This window comes from Scomber japonicus, chromosome 8 (genome assembly GCF_027409825.1).
Source record: "Scomber japonicus isolate fScoJap1 chromosome 8, fScoJap1.pri, whole genome shotgun sequence".
Taxonomy (NCBI): Eukaryota; Metazoa; Chordata; class Actinopteri; order Scombriformes; family Scombridae; genus Scomber; species Scomber japonicus.
The window spans coordinates 11,441,561-11,467,821 of NC_070585.1; the positions used below are offsets into that span (position 1 = coordinate 11,441,561).

At 40.2% G+C, this 26,261-nt stretch overlaps 1 protein-coding gene across 2 annotated transcripts; it reads left to right on the plus strand.

The window, feature by feature from the left end:
- Positions 1–3,226: 3,226 nt before the first annotated feature.
- Positions 3,227–21,063, plus strand: sh3tc2 (SH3 domain and tetratricopeptide repeats 2). 2 transcript variants are annotated; one of them, XM_053324316.1, is made up of 22 exons: positions 3,227–3,333; positions 8,189–8,287; positions 9,468–9,599; positions 10,262–10,389; positions 10,583–10,688; positions 10,873–11,016; positions 11,947–12,145; positions 12,310–12,383; positions 13,457–13,652; positions 13,908–14,044; positions 14,255–14,305; positions 14,445–14,749; positions 15,743–15,937; positions 16,349–17,209; positions 17,293–17,513; positions 17,615–17,781; positions 17,948–18,125; positions 18,223–18,373; positions 18,649–18,771; positions 18,959–19,109; positions 19,238–19,434; positions 19,917–21,063. In XM_053324316.1, the coding sequence occupies exons 1-22, from the start codon at positions 3,291–3,293 to the stop codon at positions 20,820–20,822; spliced, it is 4,764 nt and encodes a 1,587-aa protein (XP_053180291.1). In that variant the 5' UTR covers positions 3,227–3,290; the 3' UTR covers positions 20,823–21,063. The 2 variants fall into 2 exon arrangements, with proteins under 2 accessions (XP_053180291.1, XP_053180290.1); XM_053324315.1 differs by lacking the exon at positions 3,227–3,333 and adding an exon at positions 7,228–7,348.
- The last annotated feature ends 5,198 nt before the right edge of the window (positions 21,064–26,261 follow it).

Genomic DNA, 26,261 nt, shown 5'->3' on the forward strand with positions numbered 1-26,261 from the left:
TCTTCTGGAAAATCGACGTAATCAAATTAGTTAATTGGATTATTGACGGTGGAGTTGTTTAGAAGCGGCAAGGTTAATTGTGAGACTGTTGACAGACGTGCCCTGCTGTTTGTGATTGTAGAATCACAAAGGACTGCAAAGTAGTGCCACTCACCTCAGCTCATAGATGGGTCTGAGGTGGTCCCAGTATTCTGACTATAAGCTAATAGCAAAACTATTATGCACTCACAATGTCTCAGTGTTGTTTGCATTGAGTAGTGGTGTCACCGTGGAAAGATCTCCACCTAACGGCCAAACACCTGTACATCTACTGTGCCCCAGGCAGCCTTAAGTAGTAGTGAGGTCACATCTTGAAAATCACTAGAGCTGGTTGACTGACACAGAGATTTACCTAACATGAATGCATTAAAAGACTTAAATACTAGCAAAGTCAAAAGTCTATTCTCTAAACTCTAAACTGCAATCAGAAAATGGAATATTAAAAAAAGGCAAATGGAAAATAGTGTTACAAAAACAATAAATGTCAAGTTAATATATTGTGATTTATGTATTTAAGTACATTTGTATGTATATTAAAGTCAAGATAATAAAATGCAATCTTAATAGCCTTTATGCTTAATTAGTTTTAGTAGTGTAATCTCATTCAATTGCATCAAGTGCCATAAATTTGACTATATGACAGTCTACCCATTGTACTTTGCGTTCGTGTGTGCATGCGCCTGTACTGTTTTTATAACACTGTGTGACTGCTGTTTTTGTTAAACTAACCGTCTGCCTTGTGCCGTGTCCTGAGGAAGTGCTGGTTCTGAAGCCTGAAGGAAGCTGGACAATAGTGGAATGTGAGAGGTGCCTCTCTCTCTCTCCTTCTGCTGCTCTGCACTGTTCTACCTCTTTCATTCTAGAGCTCAATAATTGTACAAGATGTTCTCTCTTTGTCCTTCAATCTGCTTTACTCCTTCGCATTCTTTCCTTGTCTTCTTATGGTCAGTTTTTCTCAGATCGCTTTAAAAAACTATAATGTGGGTTTCACCACATACAGTATAAAGTTGTGCTAGCGAGATGCATAGCATGTAGCTTCAGCTTCAACTTAAATCATCATGCTGCTCCTGAAATTGACAGTGAAATATAACACACCACAGTAATAATATCCAAGATTCTAGTGTTTTTACATGTTTACTGCAAAATGTGCACCACCCTGGTCCAGGTCCAAACTGACTATGATCAGAATGAAAAATGATTTACTGAAATGAACTATTGTGATTAGAGTTTATGTATGTGTCTCTGGATATGACAGTATGTGGGAGGCTGCCCTGTGGTGCCAGGTGCTGATTGTGCTCCTGTGTCAATCCTGCGCTGCGCTTTTGTCCTCCAAACTGATGGGGCAGAAAAACAGGAAGTTGGCCTTCCTGTGCACTGAAGGCAGCAGGGCAAGAGGCCACCAGGTCAACACAGCGTTGTCACTGTTTGCAAAGGCGCCAGTGCCCCATAATCAACCGAAAAGGCAAACATCCCCTCAATGCGTGTTATTACTGGAATAAACCTGCATGCGTTTGACATCACTCAGTTCCCTCTGATGGAAACTACTTTCCCTAAGCGCACCATTTGTCTTTGACATCAGCACTATAAAGCAGCAACACTGTACACACATTATACGCTTTATTGACTACTGAACACATAATGGAGGCATGATCATGTCTGCAGTCACATTGTATGGCCTGATCAACCACTCTGTTTTTCTGTTGGAGGTTGTCTTTTGTTTATCAATCAGTGCATGTGTCCACTGTCAGCAGCTCTGATCAGCAGTATGCTGCATTCTTCACTAACCCTCACAATCCTTGCCCTTTGTCCATCCACATAGCCAGGGGGAAAGTACACACACACACACACACACACTCACACACTCACACACACTCACAGACAATCTGCCAACCACCCTGTAACGCTACGCTTCTATCCCCACCCATTCCTGTCTATTTGTAATTTGTTGCTATTCTATACACCCACATTCCCTCTCTTTCACTGCCTCACACACACACACTCACAAACACACACTTTTGCAAACAGAGCAGAATAAATGGTCTGTGTCCCGCAGCCTTGCATAGCAAATTGCATGATCACATGTGCAGTGCAGGGCTGATATTCTGTGTTCAGGGTGACTTTGCCATGGTGCACTGGGGGCTGGGGATACACAATCAGCTCCAGATTTTATATTTAACTAAGCAGGCAAAAAAAAGAAAAAACACACACACAAAAGAAACCAAAGCACCGCTGGCCCAGGGATTATTATCTCACCACACACACATAGGGATATGATCCAGAAAGTGAAATAGTGTCAATGATAAAGAGGTTGCTGCTGTGTGGGAGCAAACATCACTTTGTTTTTGCAACTTCATGCAAGCACACAAGGGTAAATACTTCAAATGTCTAGGCATTTCCATCAGAGGAATGCAGGCAGTGTGGTTTTAATGAGTGGGACCATGTAAAGGCACTATACCTTTGGAATGAAGACGAGCGACACCTCAGGTATGAGCTGAACAATTATACAAACTACCAGTCGTTCACGCCTTCACTCTGTTGTCATCTTCTGATTTCAGGTGGGTCAAACCAAACTGGTGTGACTGGTGTTATAGAATGAGGAAATAGACCTTTGCTTATTGTACTTTTACTGCTCTAAATGGGAAGAACAGTCATGTCATTGCCAGGGATAATAGCTTTTATAAAATAGGTCAAAATATAATTGCAACTTGACCTCTTATATTTACAAGTTTGACTGTAAGGAAAAGTCTGTGTGCGTGTGTGTGTGTGTGTGTGTATGTGTGTGTGTGTGTGTGTGTGTGTGTGTGTGTGTGTGTGTGTGTGTGTGTGTTTGGTGAGTGAGAAAGAAAGAGAGAGCGAGGGAGAGAGAGCAAGAGAGAGAGCAAGAGAGCATGAGAGAGAGAAAGAGGGAGGGAGCCTGGAAACTTGTCCCAAAGTAATGATGGGAGGAGTTACAGCAAAAAAACTTCCTCAGTCAGTGACATGCCGTCTGGGATAGCCTCTGTAGCACTCAAAGGCACACACACTCACACTGACTTAAACACTCTTACTTTCTTGTTCTGTTATTCATCCTGTTAATAATTCTTGACCAACGGTCCGACAGTAGAGAATGACGGCAGTTTGGGCAGCTGTCATTACAGGCACTTCACCAGTTAAATGGTGAAACACACACCCACTGGCACACACACACACACACACACACATACACACACACACACACACACACATAGATACACACACATTCTGTCACACTCATGAGGAATGAAGTGACAGGGGAGAGCTGGCAACAACACAGAGGTAAGAGTTGCTTTTTTCTGCTTTCAACACTTCTGACCGCTGTGTGTCGTGAGCCTGATTCTGTTCAGCAGGTTTAACACAGCTGTACTTTGTACTTGGTCGTATAACCATAAAGTTGTTGTCAAATCCAGTGGGCTGTGACTATAAGGATGTGATTAGAATTCCTTATTCAGCCCATGAATAGTTTGATAATGCAAGTAGAGAGGGAAATCTCATTTTCTTATGTCTCTACTCATCTTCTGCCTCTTTTTAGTCTATTTCTAATTAATTAAAGAATGTCAGATAGTGGAAATAAAACCAAAGAGCCTGAAAACGTAATATTTAACCATAGTTCAACAATGTTTATTTCAGAATTGTACAAATGCAGTGGTGTGGAATCTCCCTGCAGGGAGCTCTGTCCTAGACACACAGGCATGCGAGTGAGCTAACAGGGGGTTAGTCTAAACTTAGAGCTCATAACCCCTGTCTCATATTACTCTCTGCTAAATCTTGTACCGCATATTCCAAATCTACAAACCCAGATTGCACTCAAACACACACATATGCACAATCAAATGACCCTGTTTGTCACGCATTTGAACACAGCCAGACAGCGCTGACACCATATGTTTCTTATTAGGTTAAATGTTATTGTCATGGACTGCTGAGTGTCACAATTGCAGCTCAGGCTTTGCTGTGGCTTCAGACTGTGTGGGGGCTATAAAGTCTTTTATGGTATGTGGTCATTGAGTTTGACAATCCCTGTCATTAAAGGCAATGCACACTGTATTCGTGCCTTGTCATTTGTTCAATCGCACGTATAGTTATGTGAGACTTTAGTAAAGCTGTCCACAGTGTGCAGTCATTCAGAAGAGGAGGTGTTTTCATGCAGCTGCCAGGGAAAATAGCTAGATCCACAGGTGTACTGTAAAAATGATATTGTGATTTAGATTGCATCACCAGAAATCACATTACATTGTTTGTATTCCTGTTTTAATGTGGATGTAGCGCTTTGTGGTTTGGAGACAACTGTTGCCCCTCGTACAGCTCCTGGTGCTGACAAAGGCCTGGCATGTGACCACACAGCCTATCAGTCATGAGCAGTCTTTGTTTATTAGATTAGGCTGAATATGTTGCACTATGAGAAACAAGGAGAAGAGTGTAAAGAGTGTCAGGATATGCCCTGACACGCCTCCAGCCTGTTTACAGCTTTCTGCCTCACAAGATACACAGGCACAGATTCAATCATGACCACTCAGCCGGCATATAAACAAGATGAAGTGACTGGTATCAGACAGGAATATCAGCCTCTTTGTCTACAGGACATCCAAGAAGTGGAACGGTCAGAGCGCAGATATTAGAAGAGACAATACATTTCTGTGATCGGAGATTAGATGCAGTGGCAGCTGACACTAGTCATATAATCATGAATCATGCGAGCATCTCTCCTTCTGTAATGTAAAATGTTTTCTCCATCATCACATCAGATCAGTCAGCTTGCCCATCTTTGCTCACAGTGTAATTAGCAATATGTAGTAGACCAGCCATCAATGTTTAGAAAAATGTCAATGTTTTATCTTGCAGAGACATTAAAGGACGGATTCACAGTTTTTCAACTCTATCTGAAAACAACAGTCAGGTGCCCAAATGAATAATGATATTGTTTCTTGCCATAAGCATTCCTCCTGCTCACACTGGTTGTTAGAAGATCCATTCATAATGCACTTACAATTTAAGTGATCGAGGCCAAAATACACAGTCTTTCTTCTGTACAAAATAGTGTTTAAAGTATTATATGAAGTTATTATGAAGCTTCAGCCATTCAAATTAGTCAAATCAAGTTGATATCTTTCAATATAACCATCATTTTTAGAACCAACATCCTTTTTGTGATTAAACACTGTCCTAGGAAACTAAAAGAGGGAATGTGATGCTAGAAATACTGTATACTGATTATACTATCAATTAATACTGATTCAATTTCAAACGCATTTTTGCACATAATTGCACTGTTGGCACCTATAATTTACAATGAAAGCACATTTGAAGGGGATCTAGTACTCTACTCAATACAGCTACTCCTACTACTATTCTACTCAAATAATTATTTAGTGATCATATTTGCATCTGATTGTTGTTTTACGTGATACTTAAGTGATTGTGAACCCCTCCTATTAATGAGTTTCTCCTATTTTGGGTAAGCATGAAAATAGTATATCTCGGAACGTGAACAATAGGAAGTTAACTCATAGTAGTGGTATCAGTAAAGCCAATAGTAAAGGGAACTGAGAATGAGGCTATTTTAAAAATAATGAACTAGTTGGGCTGTGTGTGTACCAATCATATAACTATAGATACTATGACCATTCATCAAAACAGATGGATGCTGAGCGTTAAAACATAGAAACAAGGTCTCCTCCATTATCAAATTACATTTCATTTCTAAAGTGGCTTACTCAAACAAATTCCATTTGCTTTTACACAAGAAATGATAAAGCTTGAAATTCAGTATTGATTTTTACTTTTCTGCATGCAAGGCAAGATATGTGCTGCTTTAATAAAACTATTTTTGTCATTTCACTCAGAATGAACGCTATGATGCCTACTTTATTATTTGGGTTGCTTTATCTATCCACAATGTTATATTTACTGACATTAGAGGCTAGACTAATCTTCTATTAGTGTAATCTAAATCATAACATCATTATATTCTAGAATATTCCCATATTCAAGCCAGCACCACTCAGTATTGTATTCAGTTGTGATTTTATCCAGCTTTATCTTTTTCTTTATTCTATTACAGTGTATAATGGTATACTTTCTGTTGTGTTCAAGAGCTTCTGAATGAACATTGACTGTAACGTGTTCACAAACATCACTCAAAGATGTATTCAATTCTGGCAGTAATTGCATGATTTATTACCACATAAGTGAACATGCTGTTTTGGAGGATATAGCAATCGGTTATGTTATGTTATTCCTCTGTTTGCAGTATGCTGTGGAGAACATCCTAGTATCAGCTGTTTTATTTTCCCTTATAAAAGAATATTGAGAAATTAACACTTCAAGGGAGAAATTGCTGATTTATATGTTATTTCCTTTTGGTAAAGGGTCATATAGGGTCAATGAATTTTGACCTTACCATGACAGCAAATTCTGTAGAGTATGAGAATGCCCATTTTATTTGTGTGTCATTTGAAGCCTTGAACAATGAAAACCTGCACTGACACCCCTGTTGACCAATCTCATCAATCCATTTTACCTACATATTTTACTGCACGGTTTCCAAATAATGCAGGATGATGTTGCTCTGGTGTGGTGATGTCATATCGTCTGTCTATTACTCATCTGATGGCTGAGAGCAGAGTTGTGATGTGGATAAACTGATCCTCGATCTATGCCACCAGGCATCTCTCACCCCCCTCCCTGTGACCTTGCAGCCTGTCCCTCCGTGGCGTTGCCTTACAGTGCATCAGCAATACATTATCCGAGCAACACGCACAAAAGACACACACACTGTCTTTGTGACACACATTCTGTGCATATTTTCACACAGGGAAAGTCTTTCTGAGGCCTGCCCCCCACACAGTCATACCAATCGCAGAGAGTGCTTTGTACTTTCACTGACTGACTGGGCAGCGACTGAGGAGAGAGAGAGAGGCTGGTGGGAGGAGGTGGATGGAGACAGCAAGAGACAGAAGGATTACAAAGAGAAGCAGACCCAGACAGATAGAGACGAAGAGATACAGCTTGTAAAAGGGGCAGAGGAGACACATCCACCATACAGTAACTGGTGGGAAGAAAGAGAGAGCAGGGCAGGAAAGGGAATACAGAAATAGGAAGGGAAATAGGGTTTGTCCAACAGAGAGGAAGAGAGTGAGTTGTTGTTCAAGAGGCTGGAGGGAAACTGATGGGATGGCATTGATCTCTGGGAGCTGCCGGCTCTTGGGCCAGATGGCGTCTTGTTGCTGCAAACCGCTGCTCAATTCCTCGTGCTGTGGACCGTTCATCAAAGTCTGCCTCTCCTCCTTCACAGGTCGGTCCCAGCCCGCTCTGTGTGGTACGACTGTACCATCATGAGACACGCTGCTACTTTAAGATAGGCAGACAGGAGCATAGGTCAATATACAACATGGGTAACACGCTTAGCCAAGAAGGTAAAATGGGCATGGTGTGTTTCTGTACTGTACTGTACTGTAGCAGCATGACTGTGCCTGTGTTGACTCAAGCAGTCCTGTTGGTGCTAACTGCGCTCTGTGTTGTAGGATGGAAAAGAATAGGCTGTTGTATTCTTCAGCATAATGTCATGTTGCATTGTGTTACTAAGTTGTGCACCCCATTGTCTTGTTGTGAATGCTCTGCATCAAGATAATACTGTTTTGTTGTGTTTTTTGCACTGACACAGCATGTTGAACAAGAAAAAAAAATGGCATTTTAATGAAAATGATTACTATTGATGTTTCCTTTTGGTTCAGAGTTTTTTCCTTTTTTCCCATTTAAGATGGTGTCTAAGTGTGTGTCTGAAAACATGTGACCATGTTGACATAAAAGTGTGCTCTGGGGAGTCAAGGGCAGGGCAGCTGTGTGAGTCTGGGGGTTTCTCTGATGTCAGTGCAGCTGTGTGTCTGTGTTCATCATTGTACCCCTCAAAACCCTGATAACTCCTCACACTAACCAATGGCTCAAACTTTGCATTTCCAGTGTAAACCGCTGTACTCGTCTTCCCCAGTGATATTAACTACCAACCCCTGCATAACCAATAACACGTTGTTTGAAATGAATGAAAACTGTGACAGATAGAAGAGGGGATAGGTAGGAGAGTAAATCTGTTCTTTTTTCAGGTTCATGTCATACTGATTCGTTCCCCTTTTTACAGACATCTCTCCTGCTGAGCTGGATGCTCTTTGGAGGGAACCGCCGTACACTCTTGGTGGAACAAATGAACACTTCTCAGGAAATGACACCATGACTCAAGGTAGAACATGTTGCACAATTCGTTATTAAAGACTCCTCTGTTAGTTTGGAGCACAAACAACATCATGAGGCTCATTTGAGAAGGAGCTTTGCTGATGTCCCTGCGGCCACAGAATGAGGAAGTGTTTGGGACATCCTCCCTGTACAATGGAACAAACAAGGGGGAAGCCTGCCGCCACTTTATGGCAGCTATAATACGTATCCATCTGGCTGATATTTATAGGTTTTGGACAGTTTAAGATCCTGTTTATGTGTTGAGGTAAACGTAGTAACTTTTAAACGCTAATTCAGTTATTCCCAACCAGGGACCCTGCAGTTGCCAGGAGGGTATTTGTAAAGATTATGAAGTCAAGTCATTAGTTAAACTTATTTTTAAAAATAGAGGTTATGATAAAAAATAAAAAAACACACATGAACACCTAATTTTACAACCAAGCACGCAAGAGTATGTCGAAACCATTAAACAGTTGGATTCGTGTAGAAAACAGAGATCTAAAAGTAATGGATAAATGGTTGTGTAAAGATTTTAGAAGAATGGAATGTAAAATTCATGAATACATTGTGGCAATTGTTGTGAATTCTTTGCATCAAGATAATACTGAATACAAACTCGACTAAACCAACCTAAACAGACTGACTGGCAGTTCACCTTTTCACAATTTATAGTGTTTATAATATCCTGTTTTATATGTAGTTTGGTATCAATGAAGGAATAATTGAGTTTACCTGACATGACTGTGGGGATACGTTGGACAAAGGTTAGAAAAAAGGTTGTTTTAATGCAACCTATAGCAACCTAACACTGACCATAGATATGATTATCTGAAATAACAAAACAGAGATTGCCATCATGTGTCATGTGGTAACATTTCCAGTGAAATGTCAAAGCCAGTCAGGGACTTGTGTTGTAATTGTAGCTGACTTTGAACTGAACTTTTGATGACCCTCTTGATAAAATGTTTCTACATACTACACACCTGTCTTTATCAGGCAACAACTCTATATACAATATAGTGTTTAGAAAACACTGTCTTAAACCATGCAGGGTTTAGTCCTCTACTGTGCTTCAGAGTGCATAAAGGAAAACCATGTGTGCTCTCATTCTGGCCTTGAATCTCAAAAGATTACATCTTAAACTTAATCCAGTACTTTCTGTCCTGATTTTGTGTCCTTGTGTTCAGGCGCAGGTGAGGAGGAGGATGGTCCAGTGGTGGAGTCAGGCGAGGGAGGAGTGGAGCCAGACAGTTATTGGAAGAGGAAAGAAGCCTTTTGTAGAGGAAGTACTGTGTCACTGGGCGAGAAATTTTCCTCAGGTACATTTGAAAATGCTTTTGCCATAGTCCATTATCTGACTATGTTTCTACTCACAAATTAGCTTACATCAGCCAGTCTAAACTAGTTATAGCTTATACACATACGCATTTCCCATGAATATTATATTCATGCATTCTGATGAAGCATTTCCCTGCCTACTAATGTATTGCTCACTCAGCAGTTTAGCCCCATCCATCAGATTTCCTCAGGTTCTTCCTCTCAAATGGATTTAAATGGCCACCATGAGAGTCCAGTAAGAGGCTTAATAGCATTATTATTCCTCTGGAGACTAACATTGTGCTCACAAAGCATCTCCCTGAATTATTAGCTCCTATAGAAAATCTTCAATGGACTCATAAAAGTTTTGTCTCTCTTGCTGGTAGGCAAGAAACCATCTCATCTCTCTCTTAGATTTAGTCAGTTACAGTTACAGACAGAAAAATACAGATGTATTCATGCAGATGTGATGCATTGACAAAATAATATTCCTTTGTTTATACCCTTAGTGGTGACAGAATGAATGAGAAGTCCTCTTCTTTAATCTTTTTTTCCAGCTTATTTCCACTGAATTAGTTTTCTATTCCATATTATTCCACTGAAAGAATCAACTCATGTCATTTATGTGCGATTAATCACAGTGTTCATCATGGTCTTTTGATAGAAATTGCTTTGTTGTTCACCGGGAAGCGGCGCTCCAGTGTGGATCCTGACCGAGCCCTTCAGGAGGCCCTGCGCACCCGACTCCGAGTGGTGGAGAGCAACAGCCAGGACGTCATCCAGCTGTTTAAAGTGAGTGACAGTCAGAGCTGACAATACAGACGTTCCCCAGACATTGCTGCACCATTAAAACCTTCTGACATCATAATGAAAAATAATATGCCTTAAAGTATGTTATATAACACACTACTGTGATATAGTATCCTGTATATGTTGGAGATGGATGGATGTTAGGTTACTGAAACAGGATACTTTGTTTCTGCAGGACTTGTCTGCACGTCTGGTGTCTGTCCATGCAGAGAAGGACAGCTTTGTACTCACATTCAAGACTGTGGAGGAAATCTGGAAGTTTTCAACTTACCTTGCATTAGGTAGGACTAATCAAAACTGATTTGACATTTTACTTATGTATTGAAATATTTTGCTATCAATGCCTTTTTTGGATTGTTATACTTGTTGTATATATTAATGTATGTTGTATATATTAATTGTGATAGCATTAGTGTTGTCAGCATAAGTAGTATGAGCAGTATTTGTATCTGTATTCTATCCCAGGCTATGTGGCTCGCTGCTTAGAGAACTTCCTGTGTGATCAGTCCTTCTGGCTGGACCAGGAGCTGCTCAGTGACTTGGAGATCAATGTAACAGTGGATGAAGAACACCTGGCCACCCTCTACCTGGGACTTTTGCTACAAGAGGGTTAGTATTGCTTTACTTCACAGTCAATCAGTTAATAGAAACTTTTGAACATTTTACTTTTAAACACAGAGGTTGGAAGAGTCACAATGTGAGTCAGTCCAGTAAGTGCATCAGTAATTCAAAATCTGTAGCTTGGTTAGTTAAATTAATGTGGTGACTATATAATCTTATTATTTAAAGCAGTCATTGTTAGATGTATCTTGAATCTGTCATGTGTTAATTGTACTGCAATTATATAGATACTGACTGCAGCTGCCATTTGATCCCATTATTCTTAATCCATTTTTGCACTGACCTTAATTAACACTAGGAAAAACTAAGTAATGATTTGCTTCACATAACTTCACACAAATTAAAGCCCTGGATGTCTTATATTTAGTTTGGGAGATCTTGTTCCCTAACATGCACAACTGCAGTAATCTCTAAACTACAAAAATGTTTTATTTCTGACTACAGCTGCCCTTTGTGTTCTAAATACCTCCCACAATTGAATTAAAATAAAACTGGACATGTCTGAATTCTTTATACATTACAAAATGAGTTTGAATGTTTTGCCAAAGTAAAAATATTAGACTCCCTACCCCTAAGAATGTATATTGATTTGCTCCTGTCTAATCTACACAGACATCAGTATTTTCTCCTGAACGTTTCCTCTAGGCAAAAAGCTTTGCGTAAATGTATAAAAGGACTGCAGTGCTGGCAAGCAGTGATGAGAATTACATTAACTTAATAGAGGGAGATAAAAAGCATCCATCATTTGCCCGTGACTGAATGAGGGCGCAGCTGCACAGTAACAGATTTGCTGATCTTTAACTTAAAGGTGGTGACTTTTCTAAACACAAAACACTGACTAATAACACTTTGGATGTCTGGATGTATACATTCTTACTTGGGTGGAGGTTGCCTACTAATGAATCAATCTCTTTGCAGGATCCTTTTTTGCTAAGGCGCTATTCACGAGAAGTGAGCTGGATGAGGATGATGATGAACGGTTGTCATTCAAAAAGAATGACTTGCTAATGGTGAAAGACACAGGGCAGGACATGTGGGAGGGCACCATGCTTTCCTCAGGACAGCATGGCCAGGTGCCAGTCAACGCCATGCAGCCGCTGCCCTACCCCTTCTATCAGTGAGTCACTCCTCATATACAAAGCCTCTGTCACAAATTCATTGACTTATGCTGTAAGAAAAAATAGGATTAACAAATTGTCTTTTTTTCTTTTTGCTGAGTAAACAGAACAGTGCTACAATAAATTGGCATTGTTTGTTTAACTACACTTCCTTCTTGGTCAGGTGGTTCCTGAGGAAGGACCAAGGCAATGTCGGATGCTCGCCAACAGAAAAGGAACCGTTTGAACATCCTCTTGGTAAAGCCATATTCTATACGTACATATACAGTCACATGTTCACACACAAGACACATATGTGCTGAAACCAGGCAGTGATATTTAAGGCAAATATGTGTGGAATTTGAAGATTTCTGATGTTGGTGGCCTCTGGTGGTAGTATCAACAATGACACTGTGGTATCAGCATGTCACTATGTTGTACTGACAAATCCACATTGTAACACAACTATGCATTAGCATCTTTCAGCTCAGTGTTTTAGTTCTAAAGACTATAAAAATGCTGTCATCATTGTCGATTTCAGACAGATCTAAGCTTTTTTTCATCCAAAAAAACAATGTAAAGATGCAATGTGTGTTACCTGACCAGCATCAAATGGCAGACTGGAAGTTTGTCAGCAATTAGCTGGTGAGGAAAACTGAGCATTTAGCAGCTAAAGCCCCTGATATTTCCATCAGGAGTTGGTGGAGAGGAACATGGAGGAAAGTAAATGAGGGGCTAACACTCATCAAGTAGAATAATGGCTACAAGTTAAACTCTAATGTTGTCCTGTGGTGGTAAAAAAAAGAATCATTAATGCAGGTAGTTTGATTTTAGAGAAATTTCACTTCTTTCCCAAAGTCAGACAAAATTATGTGTCACTTTTTAAGTCTCTGTGTGGATAAAGGTCAGCTTATAGCATAATTGACTTTCTGCAAGTCTATTATAATAGCAAGTTCATCAGACAAAATTAAAAGTTCCTCACAAAAGGTTATAAATACATTGTCTAGAGTAATTGTCTCTCTAATGGAACTGTACATTGTGTTTGTGTACTGATTGCACAGAAAGAAGGGGATATCAAACCCAACCACTTCTCGTTTACTGGAACACACAGCAGTGCACAACCTCAGCATATCAATACTAATATGCTCATGTGTATACATGTGTTAAAAAGTAGCTCTAACACATGCACACTTGTGAAAAGACTTAAAAATAGCCTGTCGATTCCTCACTATCATATAAGACATCATAGTATCATATTTATCATTGACCAGAAAAGTATCAATACATCTTTTTGCTTGACTTAATCTCATTCTCCCCATTTACTACCTCAGTGACAGGTTCATGTGTAGCGGTGGTTGACTACAGTCCAGTGGGGCAAGATGAGCTCCAGCTTAATCAAGGTGACATTGTGGAGATCCAGGGTCTACTAGTCCGAGGCCTGGGCATATTCATAGGAAAACACGCTTCCACAGGTCACACTGGCTTCGTACACAAGGCAAATGTCAAGCCTCTGGACACCATACCACTGTAAGATGTCCTGCTTTATAGTTATATCATGCATGCCATGCCTTGAATTTAGTAGTCTGATGATGTTGTGCGTCATTTCTACTTTAAAGCCCCTTATCTTCATCAAATCCACATTAGTTACCTCATGTTTATAGTCCTCTGCTTATCTTTTATGAAATCCTATTTAGTGTATCTGCACTCTGGACGGGGTGGATCAGCACAGCAGGCCGGGGAGACGGCTGAAATGATAATGATGCCTTTGTTTCCCTCGCACAGAGATGGACAATTGGTCTTTCTGACTGAGGAGGAGAGGGCCAGCCTGGCTCAGATTAACCCATGTAGCTCTGAGCCAAGTGACAGCAGCCTACTGGAAAGACTCTTCTCATCTGACATCAGCTCTGTGTACAGGCTAGGTAATGCTCAAAAGATGTTGTACTTTTAGTTGGGGGTTGTGCTAGTGAGCCATAACTGAAAAATAGGTCATGTTTGGTTTGATATGAAGCTCCTATTTGTTTCCTAAATAGTTGTACTGTTTATGATTCCTCCTGGAGAAAAAATAGTTTCCTCCTCTCTCCCAGACTGGAAAAATGACATTTAAATTGATTTGCCTTGTGTGTTTCCAGATAGACTGGATGACTCTGATTTCATGTACATCAAGAATCAGCCAAAACATGGTAATGATTTATATTTAATGTTGTTTTTGAGGTTAGTGCAATGAAACAGCATGAATACTCAAAACAGAATTACATTTATTTGCCCAAGTTAACACATGTTACAAAAAAGTAATCTAATTGCCTAATTTCTTCTCCCCAGATCATAAGGTTCCTGCAAGCACCCGTCAGAGTGTCCTGTCAGAGAGAAGTGGAGAGATACCCCCCTACCACTCCTCTCCTCGCCACTCTCTCTCTCACTCCTCTCCCCGTCTGTCCCTCTATCACTCCCACAATCCTCTGCCACGGGAGGGAGAGCGCCTGTCCTTCACGCTGGACGACACTTTCAGGGAACTGGATGAGTTCCAGGAAGATCCGCCTCTTTTCTTGGAGGAGAACAGCTGGGAGGGGGACGAGTCTGAGCTCAGTGACCCCACACTGACCCTGCTCAACTGCGATCACTTCCAGGTCAGCAGAGTCCCAGTTCAGTCATTTATTTATTTATTTATTACAAAGCAGGCCCCAAGCTTGTTGACTTTTGATTCCTTTCTTTGTTTTTATGCCTATGGAACAAAAAGAATAGAAAATATTACCACTTTATCATATATTCGAGAAATGTAGGTTCAAACTGTAGGTCTGTACAAGAAACAAGATTTAAGATTAAAAAACAAGTGATGAATTGTTTGCATTGCTTTATCATTTTAGAGAATTGCTAATTAGGTAATAAATACTGTGCTCTTTAAAGTTCCTCTAGCACCTCTATCATTCTCCTTTTCAGCTCATTTATTGGCCTGTACTGTAAACCTTTTAAGGTATCAAAAAGGTTTTTAAAACATTTTTTTTCATACAAAGTTTTACCAATTGTCACTATTATTTGAAAGAACAGATCTTTGGTATGCCTTTATTATGGCTATCAAGATAATTCTGATGAAAGCCCTTTGTGTGAGATATGTTATGTGTGGATTTGGTGGCGCCAAAGCATGAAGAGAGACATAGTGTATGTCTGTATTGATGGGTTACTTATTGTTTGAGCACCGCCACCAGACCACAATTTTAGGCAATTTGTCGCCCTTTAAACCCATTTCTCTTCTGGATTTTAAAGGCCTGTATGAATACACTGATGTGCTCTGCTCGGTTTCAGTTGATTAATTCAACCATCATTTCAAGGTTTTGTCAAAAATTGCATTTCTGGTTGAATCAGTCAACAATTTGTCAGGACTTGAGGTTGACTTCAGTCAGTTGTGCTTCAAACAAACTTTGGCCTATTGGCTGCAAGACGTTAACACATGTTCCAAACCACATTGCACAGTATAAAGTCTCAGGTTTGAAACTTGAAACAGGAATCTGTTATTAAAATAGAAACTATGGGTTTATTTACTTGTGTCAGCTCCATTAACTCTACACTAAACACACACAGCCTGCCAGGGGACTCTTGGTAATTATTTCTTTCTTTCATTCCAGGAGGACTTCTTGCCCCTGTATGACCTGCAGTATTCCTTCCTCTGGGTGACCTTCAATGGGAAGAGTGAGGATGAACTATCAGGGCACCTCGAGAGTGTCAGGGAGTGTGCCAAGAGGATGGACATGCACTGGGCACATCGACGGGCATGCTTTCTGCTTGGAAGACTCTGTGCCAGGAAGCTTAAGCTCTCCCAGGTTTGTGCTTTATATTGACCATTACTCTGTTGTATATGTATGTTAGTTAGTCTGTAAGGCACCAAAGCACACAGTACAATATCATTTATATCACTAAAGTTTAAGTAATACAATGGATTGTCCTAACTGCTGCAAGGAACATTTCATTAGTGGGACCATTTAGTGAATATAATAATGTGCAATAGCCATCAAATTAAATTAAAGCTTAAAATACTTTCAATAAACAATGATTGCTATTGTCAACCCTAAAAGGTGTGCGCTGCTATAAATAATAGATGCAGCTCAACACCTCTTATCTAAATTTCAGTCTATAAAGTAATAGTAGTAATATACTTCCTGGGTATATTGTCCTTCGCAAGTCTACATCTGTTAGAAACCATTTCCTAAATATAAATTTCCTCTAATCCTCAGGCACGAGTGTACTATGAAGAGGCACTGAGTGTTCATGTGGACAGTTTCTCAGACATGCCACTGCTCATCGCGCTCATCACCAACCTCACCGCTGTCTACCTGAAGCAGCGTATGACAGACAAGCTGCCCCACACTCTGGAGAAGGCCAGTGCCCTGATCCTATGTCTTCCCAGCCACACCTTCACCTCCATGGATGAGGTTGAACTGCTGAAGCTGCTCCTGAGGAGATCTGTGGTCATGGGGGACAAACTCCTTGAGGCCCGCATTTGCTACCTCATCTCCAGCCTCTTCCTCCATCTCAGGAAGACTGATGATGCCCTTCCGTTTGTTGAGCGACTCCAGTTTCTCTCAGTGACTCACTCTGCCGCTGAGGAGCGGCCCATAGCTCCTTTGGACCTGAATTGGCTCTTGAGCTGGCTCTATCATCGCAAATACATGCCTTACTTAGCACTGGCCTCACAGAGCCTGGACTCAAGACAAGACCACTCCCTCCATGACGCCTTCCAGAGGATTGAGTTGTTTATCAGGAACTCAGTCCGTCTGAACCCGTGCTGGAAGGAAGGAACCTCCCTGCTCCCTGCACAGATTGTGGTTTACCTTCAGCATGCTCTGGCCATAGCTGAAAAAGGGGAGGACCTAAAGACCCAGAGGGACCTGTGTCTAGGTTTGGCCTCAGTCTACCAGCAGCACGATGCTCTTGATAAGGCAGTGTGCTGTGCTCAACAGGCAGTGGAAACAGGAGGTCACATCAATGAGGAGGAAGGCTTTGAGGCCGCTGTGCTACTTGGTTGGCTGCTGGTGTTGACAGGGCAGGCTGAGAGGGCTCAGGGTGTGCTGCAGCCACTGCTTACATCACTTCAGGTACAGGAGATTAGCTCAATTTTAGTTTTCCTAAGCTCTCAATGACTATTTCCTAAAATCTGTGTCTCTGTGTGTCTCTCCAGGGCACAGACAGTCCCACTCAGCGAGGAGTAATCCACAACCTCTTGGCTTTGTGTCTGAGGCGGCAGGGTTGCATCCCAGAGGCAGGCTGGCATCTCCATTCTGCCCTAGTAATATCAAGGGAAAGCGGAAACCAGAGAAACCAGGCCCTGGCATTGGCCAACCTGGGCTGCCTGGCCCTGGATGTGGGTGCATCCTTGGTAGCAGAGCGCTTCCTGGTCAGGTCAGATATCCTCCCTATCATTTGTCTTCTAAATAGCACAAGAATGAAACTGTGACAGGAAATGATGACAAGGAGTGATGTGATGGTTATTGTTTCACCAGATCCCTGTGCCTTTTTCTGGAACTCCGGGAAAGCCCCACAGATGAGGAGCATGTTCAGACCTATCTTTGGCTGGGCCGGAGCTACAAAGACAGGGGGAAGAGTCAGGACAGCAGGGCGTGTTATGAAATGGGGTTATTAATTGCACTACATGCTAGAAACTTACACAGTAAGTACAAGATAAGGGTGTGAACAACATACTGTATAATCAATATTAATTGTATTGTATAATTGACTGTGCTGAAACACTCCATTGATTATTACTCAAATCTGAAATAAGACTTTGTTGTAGCTAATATCAGAGACTGAAACTTCTTTGCTGTGTTTCCTCATAGGTCAGATGGTGGTGGCTAAGGTTCTGAGCCGGCTGTATGCTGACATGCTGCTGTATGGTCAGAGTATCGTCTACTATGAGCACTGTGTGTCAGTATCCAGAGAGCTGAAGGACAAGAGACTGGAGGGAGAGTATCTGGAAATCCTCAGTAGCCTTTACCTCTCGCTCAACACTGAGAAGTACATTTCTTTCTCTTTCGCAATCTTTTTTTGGTTGTTGTTTTGTTTTGTTTTATGAGGAAGAAAATAACTATCAATTTTGGATTGTGTGGTGCAGATCATCTCGTAAATCTCTGGATTACACCAAGCAGAGCCTGAGGATTTCTATTGATTTGGGTAAGAGAGAAGAAGAGTCTGAGACGTGGTTACAGGTGGGACGCATCTATTATCTCATCCAGGAGGACGAGCTGGCTGACATGTATTTGCAGGTGAGGAAGGCTGCAGAGGTGAATACTTTTCAATCCATTTCTTTTCCTGATTCAACCCTTTTACTATCGTACAAAACTTCTTCTATGCAGGAGCTCCTGATTTCTCAAAAGCAAAGATAGTGGCTTTATTACATCCTCATAAAGCTGACATTTCAGTTTTCAATAATGTTTTATGTTCCACTTATTAACACTGTTTTTAATCAAACTCACAAATCACAGTCTAATGATGAAAATACAACCAATATAATAAATTAAGTCTTTTGTTTGACTGACAGGCAGCAGTGAAGACAGCACTGAGAATGAATGATCCTCATTTTGCCATGTGCATCTATGAGGAGGCAGGAGATGTCTACTTTAAAGGCCACAGGAACAGGATGGCATCACTGCCTTTCTACAGGGTAAGTTTGAACACCAAATAAAATATATGTGATGCATTTTGCTCACCTCAAAGCTGAAGTGTCACAAGGTAGTAGTTTTCATAATAAACTAAGTTTTACTTTGATTGCATGGAATGATTTTTTAATTCTAGATATCTCGGGATCTCATGGCATGTCATTTCATAAAATGATTCATATGTTTCTTCAGGATGGCAGTCTGCCATTTGCAAGAAGCATCAAGGACATCCATTCAGAGTTCCGCTTCTTGAGTAAATTGACTGAACTGTTGATGAATCAGGGAGAGCATGAGGAGGCACTGCAGTATGCTACACTTGCTGTTCAAATTGCCAGCAAAACAGGTACTTAGTAGAAGCATATCCTGCTGTAGTATCAGTGCCATATAACTGAGTTCACATTTAAAGATAAAAAAAGATAAAGCCTGTTACAATAATGCTGGCCCCATTCTACCATGATTGTTTTTCCCTAGGTGTGAGTGTGAATGAGAGGACAGCCTACCACCGGCTAGCTACAGTCTACTACAACCTGCAGCAGTACGAGATGTCAGAGAACTACTACCTCAAGTCCCTGTCTCTCTGTCCGCCCATCCTGCAGCACCCAAGGGAGGCTCGCTACTACACACAACTCTACTGCAGACTGGGAAATATCACTTTACACAAGCTTAAGGTACAAGAGTGGTTTCAGCGGTACATGAGCAGACATGTTGTTGATTATAGTATAAGTATATACAGTACATTACTCAAACTGCTGCTGAAATATACTAAAGGCACAATCTGAATTAAAATTTAACTGTACAAAATCTGAAACAAAATTCAGATACCAAAATTCAATTTAAACTGGCAAGCGCTCCCATATACATTGACTAAATTTTATTTATAAAAGCTAATGATGTTTTCACATTGACTAAAGCTTGATTAGAAGGATTAAAAAATAATTTAATTTCATCTATAATTTCTAAATGTGGATTGGGTTTTTGCTTGAAATACAAAACAAGTAAATAACTTTTCACAATGAAGATATTTCTATTGTCCAGTCAAAAACAAGTAGAAATAAATTAAAGTAAAACCATGTTTCCACAAAAAGAAAATATATTTTTTAAATTATTTTGAGATCTTTCTTCTGACCTCTGCTTGGTGCAATCTCTCCAGGATGCTTTTGATGCAGTGGGCTACTTCGAGTTGGCTCTGGCGGCTGCCCTGGAGGACCAAGCTAACCCCGAGGCTCTGTATGTGGTGTACATGAAGCTGGCTGAGATCCATGGCAACCACATGCCCGATGTTCAGCTCTGCCAAGTTTACAGAGACAGAGCCCAGAGTCTGAAGAGAGTTCTGGCTGGAGAGGAAAACATGGGCAATGCAGACACAGAGTCTGGCCAGAATCAGAAAAATGTTTCTGATGCTGATATGGAACATACAGAAAGTTCAGCTGAGAGAAACGTAAATGAAAACTGTGAAGATGACTCATTTTCAAGAACTTGTATGATCCAGGCAAACACAGAGCATGGACTTACAGACACTATTCTTGAAAATGGCAACATGAAAGAAGATCACAGCATTCATCCTCCTGATACAGACAGTCCTTGTGTGTATGCCTCATCTGAGACAGAAACCAACACCAGTCAGTCGTGCAGTGACAGTATTCTCACAGAGTCCTTCGCTACAGCAAAGGAGCAGATAACAGACTCCGGCAGCTCTACTGACACTTTACAAACTTGTCAGAATCAAACAGATCACAACGATTTTATCAAAGGCCACTCAGACTTTAACATTGACCACAATGTGTCAGGTCAAATATCTGTTAATGTCACAGGTGACATCAGTGGACAAACAGATTCACAAAAAACTGATTCTAACATTCAGGATGAAGAAAACACTCCCACTAAAGAAAGTGATGTAGATGCAGATCTTCAGCAGAAAGATGACAGCCATGAGATGAGTCGATCAGATACCGACCAAACAGAGACTGTTAGCATAAATGAAGATAAAGCTGTAAACATGGACAATACAGCTGACAAACATAGTCAACACATGGATTTAGATGATGGCTACTTATAGTCTCCCAGTTGCACTTAAGGTTCTTCACTGGCATTTCCTTAGTCCGGTCATGAGAGTCTTGTCCGGCAAACTGAATGCAACGTTCCAGCCTTATGGCACTTACTGTAGGGAAGATGATGTCAATACTGTAAAGTTTTCAGAGATTTAGTAACTTAAAAGCATGTACTTTTTTGTATTATGCATTCTGTGTCTATTACAGTGCATTATGCTTGTATGTTTTCTAAATGTGTTTTTGTATCTCTGGAAGATATGTCGCAAATCATAAAGAATGATATTTTGTTTGCTGAGTGTTCACTCTTTGCTTTTGAGATATTACATATAGGAAAATAGGGGCTACACAGTGACCCTGCAGCTATAAAGTGGAACAGTGTTGGACAACAGACAGAAAACACAACATTAGAGAAAACACAATGATATTAAAAATGAACATTTCAGGAAACACAATAACATTAACAGTAAGAAAACGTTAAAGAATACCATTGGAGCTATTCAATAATGTTCCTCTAATTAACAAATCCCATACAAAGAGTAAAACCTGTAATGCATACAGTATGTCTGTACTGGTGGCCCTGTTATGCTGTGGTGGGCATTTTGTTTGGGTCTACTTGTCCCCTTAGAGGAAAGGGTCAAAGGGAAACATTTCTATACTGATAAGAGTGCTCTCTTCCATGATGACAATGCTCCCATCCATAGGGGGTCACTGAATGCTTTGATGAAAATGGTGTGAATAATATGCTATGGCCTTCACAGTCAAAACATCCCAACCCAACTGAACCCTTATGGGAGATTTTGGACAGACATGGTAGAAAGCTGTTGTAATTAACCACTTAACACACGCCCCTGTTTTTAATGCTGTTAGCCTAAACGACATGCCCAAGTTGTGAGCAGCACAGATCCCACATAGTTTGAGACTCAGAGATGTGTCTGGTATCAGTGGAAAGGAAACACTCTCAGGATTCTTGTAAAAGTGTCTGTGTGATTCTGTGACTTACTGACAAAGAGTGGCAGAGGTTACAATGATGGGGTTGTTTACTCGCCCATAGGTTTGCCTTTACAATGACATGTGTACAGACATTCAGGGACCTCTCAGTGGGATATAGACACAATGAGGCCAGAGCCACAGGTCTTGGCTCCATGCAGTCCAAATTTGGAGTCAAAAGACCAAAAGATGAATTTTTCTGAATTATTTTTCAACAGGTATGTCCATGCGTTTTCCTCAGGTCCTTTTTGGAGACTCCAAATGGACACTTGGTTACCAAAGCTGTATAACCACAATCAAACACCTATAACTTCACATCCCCTTTGCCTACAATCAAAATCTTGGTCTCTAATGAAAGCTGACACCATATTAGTATTATTATTATCATTATTATTATTATTATTATTACATATAACCATATTTTTTTGTTTGGCCATATCTATCTATCTATCTATCTGTTTATTTTGGTATAAGTCATATGTCAAGTCGAAGAAGAACCAACCGTGTACCAAAATGCCGAGTGCGTAATGATATATGGTTCAACTCTTTTACGCACCGTTGGAAACCTCTGACTATTGGCTAAAAGGTTATCAACTTCATTTCACAGAATATTTCCATAGGCTAGAACAGCAGTCAATCAAAGCCATGTCGTCATTGTTGTCGGTCACATGTCCTCATTGGCTTTGGAGACATGTACTGCCTAAACCTAAACACCGATTGGCTTGTGTGTGGTGTCGTCAGAAGCAGAAGAGGCTCACGGTCGTAAACATCTAGTCACGTGTACTCTGAGATGGACGTGCAGGTCAGGAAATGACGTAAACGGACTGTATTTTGTTATGTGTGTTACTACGTTACGTGTTGGACTAAATACATGTTGACATATTGAGGAAAGTATTCCGGTTTTATGGAAACGGATTTCATATTTCACAAGAATGGATATTTGGCGAGCTGTACAGAAAGTGCTGAGTCATAAGATGATCGTTGTGGATAAAGGGAAGACTTTGAAGGTATGTAGGCATTTCTTACTTAGCTCAGGGACTAGCCGAGCTAATCGCTAATACTATTACGGCTGTGAGCAACCATATAAGTCGTGAGTGGTCTTGAATGAATCAGGACAATCTAAGCTTTCCAACGATGTACGGCATGAATATATATGTTTAAGGGTTGGTGTTTAAAACATTCAGAAGAACTTGTGGCTACCTCCTAACATCCGTCCCGTTCCGTAGACGGAACAGCGTGCGTTAAGAGGTTAAGAACCCAAATTAACTCGATATAGTAAACAAAAATCTTCAGCTACATGAGGAAGTATCCGAGGGTAAAACTTAACCATAATAAAACAGAAGGCATCTGGTTTGGAAGGGACAATGCACGACCCTTGATTGTATGCAACATAGAAATGATGTTGAAATGATGATGAAAAGATGTTAGGTACAAATCTGTAATAAGAACTGCTATGAAAAAGACTACACAGGTAAGTAAGGAAAGGGAGATAGAAGAACTACAGAAGTGGGAAAATAAATCAAATAGTTATAAACTAAAATTGTAATCATAAAAACTTTTGTCTAATCTAAATTGTTGTTTTTAGCTACCTTTTTCCTTCCCAATGAACAGACAGTAAAGAAAATAAACACAATTTCAATTCATTTTAAAATGAAACATGTAAACTTAAATTGTCAGAGGTCTAAATATGTGTGGAGGACAATTTATACTAAATGATGGAGCAGGTCACATGTGAGGGAATATCTTAATTTGGAGGAATGGTGTTCACCCCTCAAGTAGAGTTCAGAGACCGTAGAATCAATGCTAAGACAAGTTATGTTATAATTTTCCTTGAATCTGTCACCTATTTGTAATAAGATCAATTTATTTTTGGTTAATGTCTAACCCTAACCCTTTTGACAATATAAGAAAAAAAATCACTAGATTCATTATTTAACAAAGAGAAAACACAAATACACTATAACACACTAGAAATGCTGTTGCTGTGAGATAAGTAGAGAAAGAAGGAAGTATGTTGGGCTCATACAATGTTTTGCAGTCATGGCAAGATAATTATTTTTGGTTGTTGCTGTTTGTTTTTTAGGCATTGTTTCAAGATTTTATATGAATTTGAACTCATTGTATAGGGAAATGTTACATAAAAGCTCCAAAGAGGAGAGAGTGTGACTTTTTCAAGGGGTTCAAGAGGAGAAAACACTTACCCAGCACTACATCACTACCGTGGGAAGAAATTCAGGCTACTTCAAAATGTTTTTAACTAAGTGGCTTCCCACATACAGTATGTCACAAAAACTTGGAATTGATTCAGATTTCTTCCCACACTATGTGCTAAACATACATTTTCCACCTTTTGTTCGGCCATACCATGGCAGAGGATGGGCTGATCCTTTGTTTTTCCCCCTGGAATTCCACTGTTGTTCTGAAATAGTATAGTTCTCTCTGGTTTGTTCATGCGATGTGGTTTCTGTCACCACTTACACCTCTGAGCCACCACAGAAAAAAAGAAGCAGCATCATATATTTTTACAATAGTGCCATGACTCAAAAGAACCACAAGAGTGTGCTATCATGCTTTTCTGTAAAAGCCAGTACGATGGCGTTGGTCCTTAGTATAACCAGAAGAGGGCAGTAAAAGACAACCTCTAGCTTGGCCTGTGTCAAACCAGCTAAGGCAGCTCTTCACAACAGGTGAGATACAGAGGAGTAAGGAGTAAAACGTTTCCATCATCCTTCCTGGCAGCAATCCACAGTGACCATAATGGAAAGGGTCCTCTGTCACATTTTAGGTTTAGTTATACCTAAAGTCCAGAAATGAAGTGGAACATATACAATATGACACTGAGTGGGTTTTATATTTTAATACATTTCGTGACATTATGAGTCTAGAATACAGACAATAGTATCCAGTGATTTGATCTCACATGTGATTTGGCCTAAATTTAACCACATTTTTGGAGAGAAAAGCATAACTAATAAATATAATAACTCATTGCTTCAAATGCAGACAAATGTAGAAATAAAATACTAACTAGCTTGCATATTATGAAATTGTCAGAATGGAAAAGAGAGCAGGCAGGCAAAAGACAAACAGTTAAGAATTACATTGTTGTAAAACATGAGTCAAAGGAAGGAATGTTTGCATACATACTGTATGCTAGACAGTGTTGCTGGGCTTCTTCCTTCCCCCACAGCCATGAGTTTAGCACAAGTTCAAAACAAGTCCAATTGTGCCAAAACAAGCACTGAATTGTTCTTCCTTTTTAAGTATTCTCAGGGCTACTTTCAGATGAACTTAACAGTTAATGTGTTTACACTCAGCACTCTATTGAATAATGTGCAACCACAGAAGCTCATTAATATCAAAGCAGAAAAACACAGAGGTTGAATCTTCCCATGTGGTCCTAAACAATACGTGAAACCCTAAATAACTTAAACACATAACTGGGAAAGAAACAGTGAAGGTTAAAAACACACAAAATACTGGTTTATAATTAGTTGTTGTTTAATGAAAAGACGTGTCTTCCAGCTATAACAGCATGTGACTTTATGAATACTTTCTTTCAGGAAACAATCTCTTGTGACTTCCTTCTTAAACAAGCTGATTGTCAATGACCTTTTGAGATAGATGGTATTTTCAGATTGAGAATAACCGTACTACCTGGAAACCCATGGAGCTAATAAACTTAGAAGGACCTGGTATATAACAAGTTTAAAAAGCACAGCACTGTATAAACTGTGCTCTGCATGTCTGTTAGTCAACACAACCCTTACCTGGCCTCTAATGTTAAGATCCAACATTGTATGAACTGTCCACATGGCAAATGTTTTTCATCTCAAGTTTAACTGCTGGACACAAGATGTCTCCTACACTTTTGAATTGGAGGGCAACTTTAAGTTTTACTTTTGTTATATTTGTGCTTGCAAGACTAACAGGAAAAGATGTGTCAGAGAGCACTTGAGCTAACCAAGGCTTAAGGTCAACCAAGAAGTAGGTTGCAATTTTAGGAAACGTTGGCCCTGCTTCTGTTAGAGTCACAGTCACACCACTGCACATGGTCGAAACTTCCCCACGATGTCTACTGATGAGTAAAATTATATAATGCAAGAGGCATACAGGGGGTGCAGGTACTTCCCACAAGACTTTGAAGATAATTTGTTGTTTTGGTTGTCACATAACAAAAGAAAAACTTGATGGATATTTCATTTAAATTGCTTTCATGCTAACATCTTCCAAAGGCGGTAGAGATGATTTTAAGATGAATTTGATGTTAGTCTCTCTTGTTGGATAACAAAAATAGCAACCTATAGTGCTTCAGAAACTTTGATTCCACGAGATCCCGCACAGAGCACATCTATTGCCGGAAGAGACTAGTAGTAGTAGTGAGGAAAGAGCAAGAAGCAGAGTACAGCAGAAGACATCAACGTGAGTAGAAAGATAGGACAACATGCCATACAGTTGTA

Coding starts and splice junctions, on each gene's coding strand:
- sh3tc2 (XM_053324315.1), top strand. CDS start 7,228: ATGGCATTGATCTCTGGGAGCTGCCGGCTCTTGGGCCAGATGGCGTCT. Junction 11,017..11,946: donor GGGACTTTTGCTACAAGAGG/GTTAGTATTGCT, acceptor ATCTCTTTGCAG/GATCCTTTTTTGCTAAGGCG. Junction 17,514..17,614: donor GCAGAGCGCTTCCTGGTCAG/GTCAGATATCCT, acceptor TTGTTTCACCAG/ATCCCTGTGCCTTTTTCTGG.